At 32.0% G+C, this 14,388-nt stretch overlaps 1 protein-coding gene across 1 annotated transcript in view; it reads left to right on the top strand.

Annotated features, from left to right (window-relative positions):
- The window catches only part of LOC143042694 (heat shock 70 kDa protein 12A-like), a 51,242-nt gene extending 41,771 nt beyond the window's left edge, over positions 1-9,471 (top strand). The window contains exons 6-7 of the mRNA XM_076215136.1: positions 5,314-5,550; positions 9,081-9,471. Of these exons, the coding sequence (XP_076071251.1) occupies positions 5,314-5,550; positions 9,081-9,293 (450 nt within the window). The 3' untranslated portion in view covers positions 9,294-9,471. The remainder of the gene's footprint in view (positions 1-5,313; positions 5,551-9,080) is intronic.
- Positions 9,472-14,388: the final 4,917 nt, after the last annotated feature.

Raw genomic sequence — 14,388 nt, 5'->3', positions numbered from 1 at the left:
AAGTTCTTTACAGAAATATTTGTCTCAACTTGATATATTTATTTGTTTTGTTTAGAAATAAAACTTAACGTAGCTTTATTAAGCCCTTATCAAGACTCAAATCAGCATCATTGCCAAACACATAATTCATTTGAAAATTAAGGTCTCTCCGAATCGACTTGACTTACACAGAAATATTTGCCACAGGTCTTTACTCAAACAACGATTCACTCATAAATGCATTACTTAAAAAGTGTGAGGTAAATGTATTGTTTGTCTAGTATCTCGGATCCGTGAAATTACACTTAAAAATTAAAAAAAACATTACCCCCTTCCTTTGCCAAATACTTCTTGGAGAAGAAATACCATTTGAACAAACAGAAAAGATAGAAATATAGTGATCCCTAATATATCAATCCTTCTTCTTGATCTGTAAGCACGCTGTTGCAGCCTACGTTTTCTAATGCTTAATCGAGACATCTTTAGTATCTTTAAACTACTGCAAATCATCAAAATGGCTTTCATAAAGAAGCAACCACTTAACTTCAAAAAAAGGGGGGGGGAGGGGGCATTTTGTTTATTTATCTGAGTCAGAATTTTGCCGCGCAAACGTTTTATTCCGGTTTTTTTTTCAATGCTGGTAATCAATTTTTTTTTCTTCAACATTTAACACTATAATGTATGGAGAAAATCTTGATTCAGAATATTTTTTATCATCTGTAGAACCAGAATTGTTTTCTTTATCCAATTGGGGTTCGGAATATTTCCATCCCCCCTATTTAGAGTCAAATGGTCGTTCCCTTGCTGCTAGAAAAGTTGTCCGAAAACGTTTCATACGATTGTACGTAATAAACATTTTTAAATGACATAGAGTTTACAAATGTGAACAAATCTTATGTACAGGTAATTAAACAAGGTGTATAGATGTGAACAAATTTAATGTGAAACCAATGTCCAGTTCATTAAACTAATTGTAAACAAGTTTACTGTACATGGAATTAGGTGTGAACACGGCCTTAGACTTAATAACATATGATTTTTACTGTATGATAATAGCATTAAATTAACGTAAATTCCATATTTTTCGAATTGGTGCTTAGCGGGCTGATATGAAAAATTTATCACATGCTTCGATTGTTATCACATGCCTTTCCGTAACGTTATCACATGGCATTCCGGTGATACTCGGCAAATTCCGGAAAATACACCTCAATGCTACGTTTTCAGTGAAAAACATTACGAAATAGTGTACAAAACAACTATTTAGATACTAAAAAGTATATTGTGTAAAATAATAACAAAAAAAAAATAAATAAAAAAACAAACTAACAAATTATTAAATAAATGCATTCTTTATAAGCTTCAAACATAATTTAGAAAGTTACTTTGAAAAGGTTGACTTTTCCAAACAGTGTTCATTATGTATATTGTTGGGTTTTTTTGGGTTTGTCGAGTCGTCCATATTAAAAATGTTTTCTCCTCTGTTGAGGCATATGGTAGAAAGATTTGATATCGAATGTACTAAATTTGGGTCCGATGTTCGTGAACTTTTCAATCTTTGAACTTCTATTTGGGAACCACGTAAAAGGATCAATATATAAATCTGTTATTTTTCTCCATTGTTGAAGCATATGATAAAAAGATCATAACATGTTATTTTTCATATCGCATGTATTATCAGCCCTCGGTCAATATCAGCCCTCGAGCCATGCGGCTCTTGGGCTGATATTGAACCTAGGGCTGATAATACATGCGATATGAAAAATGACATGTAATAATCTGATATTATCACATATTTGTTATGAATACCTTAGGTTTTGCATATGCAATAACCTCAAAATTGCCCGGGGCAAAAAAGAGTATATTGATATTGTGCCCTGATTCCAAATGACGTGACGTCATCGCGTACTTTACGACACGTTTGTGATAAAATATGTAAGATTTTACCTTTTATGTTTCATTAAATTGTTATAATTGACCTTTTTTTTTTCTCTTTTCTGCAAAACTTAAATATGTGATAAAAAGATTATAACATGTCTTTTCCATATTGGCCCGGGTATCATCCCTCGACCCATATCGGCCCTCGGCTAAAGCCTCGAGGCCGATATGGGAGTCTCGGGATGATACAAGGGCCAATATGGAAAAGGGCATGTTATAATCTATACTTATACAATGACAATATAAATACAAAAAAAATCATGACCTAGTGCAATGCAAAGATACAGGTAGCGACAGATTGAAGATCTATGAATGTACATACATTATAAAATTGAGAATGGAAATGGGGAATGTGTCAAAGAGACAACAACCCGACCATAGAGCAGACAACAGCAGAAGGTCATCAACAGGTCTTCAATTGTATGTATATAACAATGATATTAAGTTATCAGCTAATTTACTGATAACAAAATCTATATTGATACCAATAAAAGCAATATTTAAAGTCAGATCTAATTACAGTGTTAATATGGTAACCTTTTAAGTTTAATTAAAGAATTGATACGTTTTCCCGGATCGTTTCTATATTTACTGGCACGGTAAACAACATTTTCGTAAAATGAGGATGTGATATCCTGCTTGAAATATGTTTTTTCTTCTGACTGTTTATGACGTCCGTACACTAAACGCATTAAATGTTCGATGTGTAATAATTGATAATTTAGTCTTGGATGCATACCTTTTTTTTTGGAAAGATTTCTTTACTTAGGCACTGGCCTCCCTAACAACATGACAGGTTAGCTACTGTTACTAAATGTATTCACACTGAAATATAGTTCCCTATTGTTCTCATGTATGTGCAGATAATACACATATGAACTGAAAAAATGGTATATCCAAGAATGTATGTCATTAATGTATGTTGATGAGCAGGCTTTTTTTTTATAACATTTTGATAGGTAATTGTGTATTGATACAATACCATAATGATTGACAACTGTCATTATCACCAAACAATCAGAGACAAGGTTGAACTTTAATTACAATGACCCACCTCCTAAACTGTCAATCAAATTGACCACATTACTTATCAATCTCAGTCTTACATAATTAGAACGTTCAATACTCAACTTCAATATACAAATATTTGACCTCATAATTGAATACACAAATGTATATATTAGATGTTTGATATATATAAGGATGATAGATTTATTTATTGCCTATTACTTTTGATCTACAATTATACATATTAAAGTTATTCTGTAAATTATGTCTGAAAGATAAATGAGCAATGGTAAACAAGATTTTTCTAAAAAAAAATGAAACATGAATATAGATATGAATATATATATAAAAGCTATTCAAGTAGGACCTATAATTTACTTGATAAATTTCCAATAATCCTCTGTAATTAATCAACAATTTAGATTAGTTCACTTATTTTTTTATCATCAGGAATTGGCTTGAAACAGTTTTCAAATTTTAAAACTTTTAATTAAACCAAACCATTGTTTATTAATTTATTCCCCATCAATCATTATGTCTATTTTAGTCGTTTGAATTTTTATTAGAAGTGAATATATATTTTTGCAATCAAGAAAGAATCCAAATTTTAATGAAATAAGTTTTTCTTAATTTGTTTACGTTGAAAAAGTACATTTTCAATGCCCTGTTTGGAGAAATACTTTAAAAATTAATCAAAATGCACTCTACAACTTTTAATCTTCAATGTCATATAACCTACATTTATGTTTCAACTTACAAAATGCCCCAAAACAACATATTAATATTATTTTTGTTGACACTATAAAATTCTTTGATGTTGTTTTAGATTTTATGTCTTCCAATGATAGTTGGAAGGCTCAGCATTTACTAGAAGAATTTGCAGCAATAGTGCTTTATTAATGTTTATTTTCCCCCACCATACCTTAATATGAAATTTTTCAAACTACTCTTTTAATCTTTCCATGAGTGATATCCATAACTTTGATTATTAGTTGTTTTTTGCTTTGACCTAGCTGTCAGTATCTGCGAGTATCTGCGAGTATTCTAAGATCTGTACTAAATATCTTTTTGTTGTTCGGACGTACAAGTACCCGGCCACGTATACTCCTTTTTAATTTAATTTGATTTTAAGATTTCGTTTTATATTGAACTGCTACACCACTGTATCATGTGAAGGGGGGTCAAGCTAACATGCTTTACCCCCCTTTTGGCCCCAACAACACACACACGCACATTCTGTATGTATGTGTCTGCACCTTGCCAGGAACCTGTAATAAGTGGTTGTCATTTTTTGCTGTAATACATATTTTTTTCGTTCATTTTTTGTTCATAAATTAGGCAATTAGTTTTCTCATTTAGAATGTTTTACATGTGTCAAAAAAAAGAAAAAAAAGAGTTTACTCGAAAAATTAGGGTATAATAGATAACAGAAACGAAAACACAAGAACAAAATTATATCGTATCAATTAATAGCTGTAGATTGCCTGCTACAAGTTTGCCTGCTGCAAGTCATTGAAAGCAAGCTCACAATAATTGCTAGCAACCTACAGATATTAAAATTATGCCGTCCTAGACTCTAATATAGGTTGCTGTTCTCCGTCGTTTGTTTCAAACAACCACTTTTAACATTTCATAAAATAAATATAAGAAGATGTGGTATGAGTGCCATTGAGACAACTGTCCAAGTCACAATTTGTTAAAGTAAACCATTAAATCTTTTCAGCAAAAATGAAATTTTAAAAGAAAATATCCTGAAATATACATTGTATATTTTGTATTTCATTACTACAGGTGGAGCTATACTTAAAAAAATAAAGAATGATAAACCTGTAAAAGCTATATATTAGATAACATTTTGTAAATAGTTTAACCAATATACATGTAGGAGATAGATGTCCCTTTTGGTGAAGAAAATATTATAGTAATTAAAATATGAGACGCCACTCCATTAGTTTGTGTAAACAATATTTTATTATGAACAATACCAGAATTTTTAAGGTGGTCCCTAACACTTTAACTAAAATTAATTTGGCTCGTTTAATTTTCTTAAAATTTTGACAAAGTATTAACTTTGACTATTTGACAAAAATATAAAAATTTCAAGAAATTTGAACCAACCGTTAATCAGAAAAATTACACTGGTTATATAGCAGTTTGACAAACACTTATTTTGATCATTGAGAAGCTTAACATTCCCTTATGAACACAACGTCGTTAAAACGTTCTGCTGATTTTACAGAGTTATCTCCCTGTAGTGTTAGGTACCACCTAAAACACATTCACAATTAGGATTCGGGAATATGCAACACGTGCTTATGTTAATCTTTCTTCTTAGATAGTAGTTAAATTTATTTCACTTTTAATAAAAAAAAAAATTAAATATTCAAGGATCAGATAACACATAATACAATAATAGAAGACAGCAGGGAAGCTGGCAATAGTATGAAAGCTGTGGATGTATTTGCCGCCGTCATTAAGTACTTTAAAGACCATCTACTGAGGAACTTCAAAGACAGAAATAAAGATAAAGAGTATTTTGTCAACAATGACATTCATTGGGTGATTACTGTTCCAGCTATCTGGGATTTTAAGGCAAAGCAGTTTATGAAAAGTGCAGCATCAAAGGTAACCGTTTCGTGCATGTGTGAAATGTTGAGCAATATCTACCGACCCTTCCTAAGCTCCATTTTTTTGTAAGTTTTATTGCTTAGTTTTTAGCTTTTGATGTTGTGTTTTGGTCGTTTTTGTAATGGCGTTGCCAGTTTACGTTTCACTTAAATTTAGGTAACAATAGTACACCACTGTTCAAAAGTCATAAATTGATTACGAGAAAAAAATTCCGGGTTACAAACCAAATCCGAGGAAAACACACATCAACTATAAGAGGAAAACAATTGACAAACAGAAAAACTGCAACGCAACATAAACACGATAAACAAACACCAACACAGTCCAGGGATGATTCCACTATATAGTTTAGGGCCGCTTGGCGGCCCTAAAATTGGCCAGCGGCCCCAAAAAATATTTGTGAATATAAATTCCCAATTCATGAAAATAAAATGAAATTCGGTTTTCCAGAAAAATTTAGGATTTTATTCGTTATAGGCAGGGTTTAAGCTAGGATTTTGAGGGCTTCAGTCACTTTTGCGCGCTATTAAAATCAACCTTATTTTGTGTAAAAGCAAGGGACCAATGATGTATATTACTACTTATATTTTGACTTTGTTAGATTCTAAGGGATTGAACTTATAGGTTGAAAAATATAGGCAAAGTATAGATGTTTACAGTGTCCTATATTTTGACTTTAGTGGACGATTTGATTCTGTCATAGATATCTATGATTATGTCAACATTTGGTAAACAATTTTAGCAGCCAGATTCAATTGATTAAAATGTTATTGGATTATTTGATCTCGTAAAAGTAGATCGCCTAGCAGGTTGATCAAAAATATGTTTGTCAAAATTGGTGTGAAAGCAGACCTCGGCTAAGAGCAAATTCAAATTTTGATATAATATTGATTAATCCATTTTAATGGGCGCCGATCTCGTAAAAGCAGATCGCCCAGAAGAGCTGCATGGTTACATAATTTGATGAAAATACCGGTAAATTATTTTATATTTGGCTCTATTTCATCAAAAGACAAAAGTTTGAGCGTTTTTGAATAATAATGTTGACGATTAGACCATTCATAAAATACTATATGTCACCATTTAATATGGAACTGTTTCAAAAGTTATGAAAATGATCCTTTCTTCTTCTTTAGAATACCATCAACTTTTTGAGAATTACTTTCCGGTGCATGCATAAATAGTTTTAAGTTAATTTCAAATATTCTTTTATTTATTTATGAAATTTACAATTTTTAACCGGATTTTTGTGACAAAAATGTCGGTTATTGATTTGGGGATGTACGGCGGGCGGTCGGGCAGTCGGGCAGTCGGGCGGTCGGGCGGCCGGGCGGGCGGCAATCAAATGTTGTCCGTGCATTAACTCATGAACCGTTCAGCCAAAGCTTTTAAAATTTTAATATGTTGTTACTGACAACTAAATGAAGGTCAAGTTCAATAATGGCGATTTTGACTTTTACCGTTCAGGAGTTATGGTTCTTGAAAGATTGAAAAATGGAGTTTTCAGTCGTGTCCGTGCATTTATGCATGAACTGTTTTACCAAAGCTTCCCAATTTAATATGTTGTTACTGATGACAAAATGGAGGTCAAGTTCAATAATGACGATTTTGACTTTTACCGTTCAGGAGTTATGGTTCTTGAAAGATTGAAAAATGGAGTTTCCAGTTGTGTCCGTGCATTTACGCATGAACTGTTCTACCAAAGCTTCCCAAATTTTGATATGTTGTAACTGATGACAAAATAGAGGTCAAGTTAAATAATGACGATTTTGACTTCTACCGTTCAGGAGTTATGGTTCTTGAAAGATTGAAAAATGGTGTTTCCAGTCGTGTCCGTGCATTTTCTCATGAACCATTCAACCAAAGCTTTTGAAATTTTTATATGTTGTTACTGATGACAAAATAGAGGTCAAGTTCAATAATGATGATTTTGTCTTTTACCATTCAGGCGTTATGGTTCTTGAAAGATTGTAAAATGGCGTTTCCATTCACGTTGTTGTATTTACTCATGAACCATTCAATCTAAGCTTTTCAAATTTTAATATGTTGATACTGATGACAAAATGGAGGTCAAATTTGATATTGACGATTTTCACTTTCACCATTCATCAGTAATGATTCTTGTGATATTGCCAGGACACAAATAAATATTAATAAATCCGGTTTGCTTTCGTTGTGACAGCCTCTTGTTCCAAATAATTTTAATGTTCACTGGTCAATTGCTTTAAATATCTTATATATTAAGTATATATAAACTTTTGTAATTGTCTTTCTGAATACGACAATAGACCAGTTCAATTTGAAATCCATTTTAATCAAGGTAAACTTATAAAGATGACCTGTTGAAAAAATACCAAATGAATGATTTTTTTTTCATTGGTTTATATGGCAAGCCATTTTGCTATTTAAAGACATCTTATACACTTTATAAGATATCTTGTATAGTTTATAATATATTATATGAAATATCTTACAGATTATATAAGATATCTTATAAAGTTTATGAAATTTACAATTTTTAAAATAATTTCATAAAATATAAGAGATATCTTATAAACTTTATGAAATTTACAATTTTTAAAATAATTTCATAAATTATATGAGATATCTTATAAACTATATGAGATATCTTATTAACTATATAAGATATTTTATAAACTAAATGTATTGTTTATAAGATATCTTATATGAAAGATGTTCATAAGATATATTAATAACTTTAGGAGATATCTTTAAAAGTATATGAGATATCTATAAAATATATAGTTTATAAGATATCTTATATAAATTTCTTTATAAGATATCCCATAAACTATATAAGATATCTAAATCTAACTTATCTAAATTACAAAAGATATTTATAAGATATCTCATATACTTTATGAGATCTCTAATAAACTTGACATTTGATTAAATAGTAAAACGGCTTTTCGCGAAAATAAGTTGGTTTACAGTATATGTTTTGGAGTTTAGTATCACGTCCCTTTTCAGTGAACTAGTACATATTTGTATTAAGGGACCAGCTGAAGCCCGCCTCCTGGTGCAGACATTTTTTTTCTCGCTTTGATAAAGACCCAATAGTGGTTTTCGGCTGTTTTCTGCTCTTTAGTCGGGTTGTTGTCTCTTTGACGTATTCTCACATTATTACAAACTACCTCTAAATGAAGTACTTTTACCTACACTATACATATTTTTAAAGAACAGTTGACACCTACTGTTCTCTACAATATAGAACAGTAAACCGTAGAAGTTATGTAAATAGTTTTAACAAATGTTTAACAATGTGTCATGTTAGTATTTATTTTTGACACTATTCTTTAGTATCATGGATAACTGGATACCATAAGAAGAAGATATACAATTTGTCAAGCTTAATGATCACAATGGTTTTAGATGTTCCGAGACTACAAAAGATCTACCAGACACAACCTACTTTGCCATATATACCAAAGATACATAACTTTATAACAAAGATTCCTGAATTTTCCGTGAATTTGTACTTAAATCGTTATTTTTTTTAATGATAGGCTGGTATATCTGGTGATCAGCTGACTTTGGCTTTAGAACCTGATGCAGCATTTTCGCACTGTCGAACAATTCCTGTTCCTGTGGAGACAACAAAGGAGGATGATGAAAAGACTATTACAGCAATGCCGATTGGATCACAGCACATCGTTTTCACTTGTAGGGGTAAAACAACAGTTGTCAGTGTACATAAGAGTCAATGTTTTATATCGTAATTACGGAGCTCAACTCTGTGATGAATTTCTTATCAAAGTTTCTTTCGTTTTATCATTGCGAAACTCGGGTGCTTGCTAGGAAAAATCTAAAAATTGGAAATACTTATATGCATATTATGCTTTTTTTGTCGTTGTCTTATTGAAATTAAAAGCTCCCCTCTCAATTATTATATTGTCTAGTTGATAGTCGTAGGATTATATAGTTATATTTCAATAATTATATTTAAAAGATGTAATATTAAACTCAATAACTACACATGCTACATGTTCTACTTAAGTACGCAATAATATCATCGAATAAACACTTTTTGATTTTAAAAAAATTAAAATTAAATCCAGATCATACCTAATCGGTACGAAAACATTAATCAAGGCGTAATGTGTTTGTAGTAACCAATGTTATTCCCGGTTGGTGTTTTCATATTGTGTTAACGTTGTTCTTTGGAATAATGTCCCAAGTACAGAGACAAATACAAAGTACCGAAATACCTCACGGCTAATTTTGGTCTTATTTTGTAGATAAATATAATACCCTTTGATAAAGGCATGTCGTAGAGTGCCAAAGTGGTGCTGATTTTTGAAAACTGCGGTCAAAGGTCAAAAGAGGGGGGTTATAAAATCGTAAAGTTAAGCATGTTAAGACATTCTAGATAATTTCTCGGAAGTCTCTTGTGTTAACTGAGAATATGTGTCTATGCTTGATTGCTAAAGAAAAGTGATACATACCATCGTTTGCAACATGTAAGAAAATGAAAATAAAACTTTATCTACGAGAGAATATTGACAAAAATATTCATAATTAAGATTTGGCTATGCAAAAATATATGGCCACATATAAATATATTTTTGGGAAAGTTTTGCTGAAATGCCATAAAGAACAGAGGAGAAATAAGAACTGTAAATTTAACACCCGGTCCATGATTTAATAAAAATAAATGATGAAAACATTGGCTGATTATTTAAACTTTAAAAGGATGTTAGAATTATAGAAAAATAGTATTTATGTTCATGACACTATAGTAAATAAAAAAAAAGTTTATTTTTATAACGTATAATGATTGAAAATGTAACGGAAAACCATAAAAAAGAGGATGTCAGTGTATGGCGCTGACAATACTCATGACAATACCCATGAATTTACAGATCACTATTTACTGATAGACCATTGCTTCTGAAGTTATTATGATCGGCGTTGAATTGATTTTCACTGCAACAATTATAAGAACCAGCTAGATTAACAAATGTTGACACATGCATGCTTTTTCAACCCCTTATTATTGTCTTCTTTTGCCCAATTTCGATTAAAGAAGAGCGCGAGCTGCTGTTGATGCGACAGACATCAAGGGTCCAATAACTTAAAATAAAATTACATATGTCGTGAATAAGTCAAAACGGTCTTGTGGATGTGGTTGAAGAAACGCATCCAATCTTTAATCACAATTCATTATGTTTGACATCTGAGGAAAATACCTTATTAGAAATAAAACATTGATTTCTTAAATTTAATATGATGCAACACCTGAAATAAATTTTCAATATCTGTTCATTTTCAAAACAGAGGTGGCAGAGTAAGATCCCGTTAGACATATTTTGTCATGTTCTTGAAAATCAAAATCATTGTAGTGCGATAGTACATAGTTACCTGAAAATCTTATCAACCTATGTTAATTTTCAGGTACACAAAGCAATTTCTTACAATCTCTAATTGATCTGCATTCAATGATTTGAAGATCAAGTTAGATCTACCACCGTTTGAAATAAACCTTATTGTCCATTCGACGCATTCCCCGTTTCGTGGCCTTTTAAAGCTGACTATGCGTTATGGTATTGGTCAATGTTAAAAGTCGTACGGGAACCTATATATAGCTGTTGATTTCTGTGTCATTAAGTATTTTCGAAAGAGTTGTCCCATTGACAATAATACCACATCTTCTTTTTATATACACCAGTTAGGTTGAGCGTCCACGGATATGTTTAGCCTCGCCACATTCTATATATGTCTGTCCCAGGTCAGGTGCCCCTTATTCAGTGGCTGTTCTTTGTTGCTGTGCTACATTTTTGTTGTTCGTTTATTATTTTGTACATTAATTAGGCCGTTTGTTTTTCGTTTGAATTGTTTTACATTTGTCAATTCGGGACCTTTGATGATTATGCAATATGGGCGTTGCTTATTGTTGAAGGCCGTACGGTGACCTATCGCAGCGATGTTTAGGGCGTTTCAAGAAATTTGCTGGCCTTCTTTGTACGGGTTTGTGTAATGGCAACTGCCAGCTAATTATAAGAAACGCAACCTGTCTTTTCTAACCAAACTAGGTATTTGAACTTTATCTCTTGTAAATAAGAAGAAAATGAAAAACAAAATGAAGTTTTCAACTTTTTGGCCGCCATTTTGGAACCTGAAGTATCTTTTTCGTCTTATATGTATTGTTTAGTCGTACTTAAGTAACAGTAATCTACGTATGCCAACTTTCATTGGATTTTACCTACAACACAGCTTTCAAAGGATGTGTTTGACCCACTACACAGCTTTCATTGGATTTTACCTACATTACAGATTTCAATGGATTTCCGAAATGTAGGCATTTTCAACGTTTTTATGGCCAGCAGCTGATTATTTTAAAGTATCGTTTAGTCAACCTTTATACCAAATTTCATGCTTGTATCACGATTTTCACAATTATGTCCATAATATCTCCCACTATGGATGCTTTGATTAGCAATAAAATATATTTGAATTCGAATTCGAATTTGTACATGGACCATAACAAATATTAAATATAAATATAAAACTTTTTTTGACAAGCACGAGAAACTAAAGATTATGACAGGAAACATGGAAAATAAATATAAATAAGGGGGAATATGAGCACATCGTACCAAACACAAAACATGGAAAGATAAAACGTCTAAACACGAAAACAAGTTGGTGACCTTCTGCTATTGTCTGTTTTATGGTTGGGTTGCTGTCTTTGACACATTTCCCATTTCAATTCTCAATTTTAGGTATAAAAAAAAGGAAAATGTTGCACAAAATTAACCCTAAAATTTAAGTTGAACAATACCAACAGCAACCAGCAGAAGACAATATATTATAGACTTCACATTGATTTAATGGTGAGAGTAGAGTTTTGGGGGGTATCCGGTCTGTTTGCCCTAATAACATGTTTCCCCTGGGTTCGTTTTGAGGAGGGAGATCAAATGTACATCATACATGTATGTGGTCGAGCTCCAAATACGTGTTCAGGATTCCTTTTATTAGCATACAGTGACCAGACTCCATTTGAAAACGATTGGGAAAATCACTGATATATTTAGACTTATGCAATACAAAGAATGTCAGACAACAGAGTTTGTGATAATGAATGATATAAGACATATGATGCAATCAATGGAATTTACATGTATATTAAAGAAATTCAACTCCAGTGTAAAAGGGTCTTCAATCTATTCCAAATAATTACAAGATACAACGCCATATTAGATACATGTACGAAACATTCAAGTGGATAATTCTTTCTCAGTCTTTATCTATATTGCGCACAATAATAATAGCAGATTGGTCCATTCTAAGTCTAAAAAATTACGACATCTTGCTAGGCTATTTTATTTTAGCTTTAAGCCTTCCTCATGTTCCTGCGAAAAATGAAATAGCTAGATTTGTAAGACGTTACAATTATCTGACCATGAACTGCTATAACAGACCTAGTCTAAATAATTATGACGCCTTGCCAGACTGCTATTATAGACCTAGTCTAGTCCAAATAATTATGACGCCTTGCCAGACGTCATAATTATTTGGACTAGACGAAGGAAGGCGTCCCAGAAAAAAAAATTAAAATAGCCTTGCAATTATTTATGACGTCTGGCAAGGCTATTTTAATTTTTTTTTCTGGGACGCCATCCCACGGGCGTCTCATTTAAAAAATATAAATAGTCTTGCCAGACGTCATAATTATTTGGACTATTTATACAGACCAACAAAAAATGTGTTTGGTAGGAATGAATAATTGAAATTTAAAGGTGGTTTTGATGAAGAATAATTAGCCCCGGCAAATTATACTGAGTCAATGGTTAGATTAGTCCTTATAATTATTACTTGGATTTTTTTTTTATTTGCTGTGTCCTGCAGTGCAGGAATATTACTTTGGACGAATGGCATGATGTAAATAAGTATAATGTATATGCATAACTGATGGCATCATGCAATTGAAGTATTTGCCCTTTATAATACAGTTAATGCATATTAGTATTACAAAGGTGATAAGAGGCACAGGCACATGTTTTTTTTTAATTTTATTTCTTCATTTTCCTAAATTATCTGACACAAGAGGAACGTTCATAATTTTTGAGGACCATAGGATTAACAAACTCCTGTGAAGAAGAATCCTGTGTTTCGGTGTCTTTCGTCTGAAAATGATGCATGGATACTGGCCATGGTTGAATTAAAATATTGCAACACGTGGTTATATCTGATCTATCCGATGCACAAGCCATTCATGCCGTCTGCATAATTTTAGTATATGTCTCTAGATTATAATACCTTACATTACACCATGATTATCCTTCTAAGTCATGTTTTGTCCTGACATTGTATCATATTGAATACATTTTTCCATTTGTTCTCATCAGTTTCTTCAACCAGTTCGTTTAAATCTCAACTGACAAGTGCAAGGCTGCTTCATTTATCTTGAATTAACCGACTTGCAAACTGCAAGCTTCGCGACTACATTAATTTCCAAATAAGATAAAAAAAAATGGGCGGAGCTTGAACTCCGCCTGCGTTCTTTCTTTTGATAAAAACAGCGTTCACGCAAACTATTTCCATTACTTGATGTGAAAATACATTATAACATGAAAAAAGACACCATATGGCTCAATATCTTTAATTGTTTTTACATAGGCGGTAATAGTAACGTTTTTTCCTGTAGCTCAATCCATATCGGAAACTTGGATATGTATGATAGCTCGTTTCGAAGCTGTGACATTTTCACATATGTGGTTAAATTTTCGGGGTACGAAGTGAGATTACTTTTTCCGTAAATTAGCAAACCCCGAACATCCTTTTGTGATGCGGCTCCTTGTGGTAAAATATCCC

The sequence above is a fragment of the Mytilus galloprovincialis genome, chromosome 8 (genome assembly GCF_965363235.1).
Source record: "Mytilus galloprovincialis chromosome 8, xbMytGall1.hap1.1, whole genome shotgun sequence".
In the NCBI taxonomy this organism is placed as follows: Eukaryota; Metazoa; Mollusca; class Bivalvia; order Mytilida; family Mytilidae; genus Mytilus; species Mytilus galloprovincialis.
The sequence above is the reverse complement of the archived record's forward strand: the minus strand, read 5'-3'. Positions and strand labels throughout refer to the sequence as shown.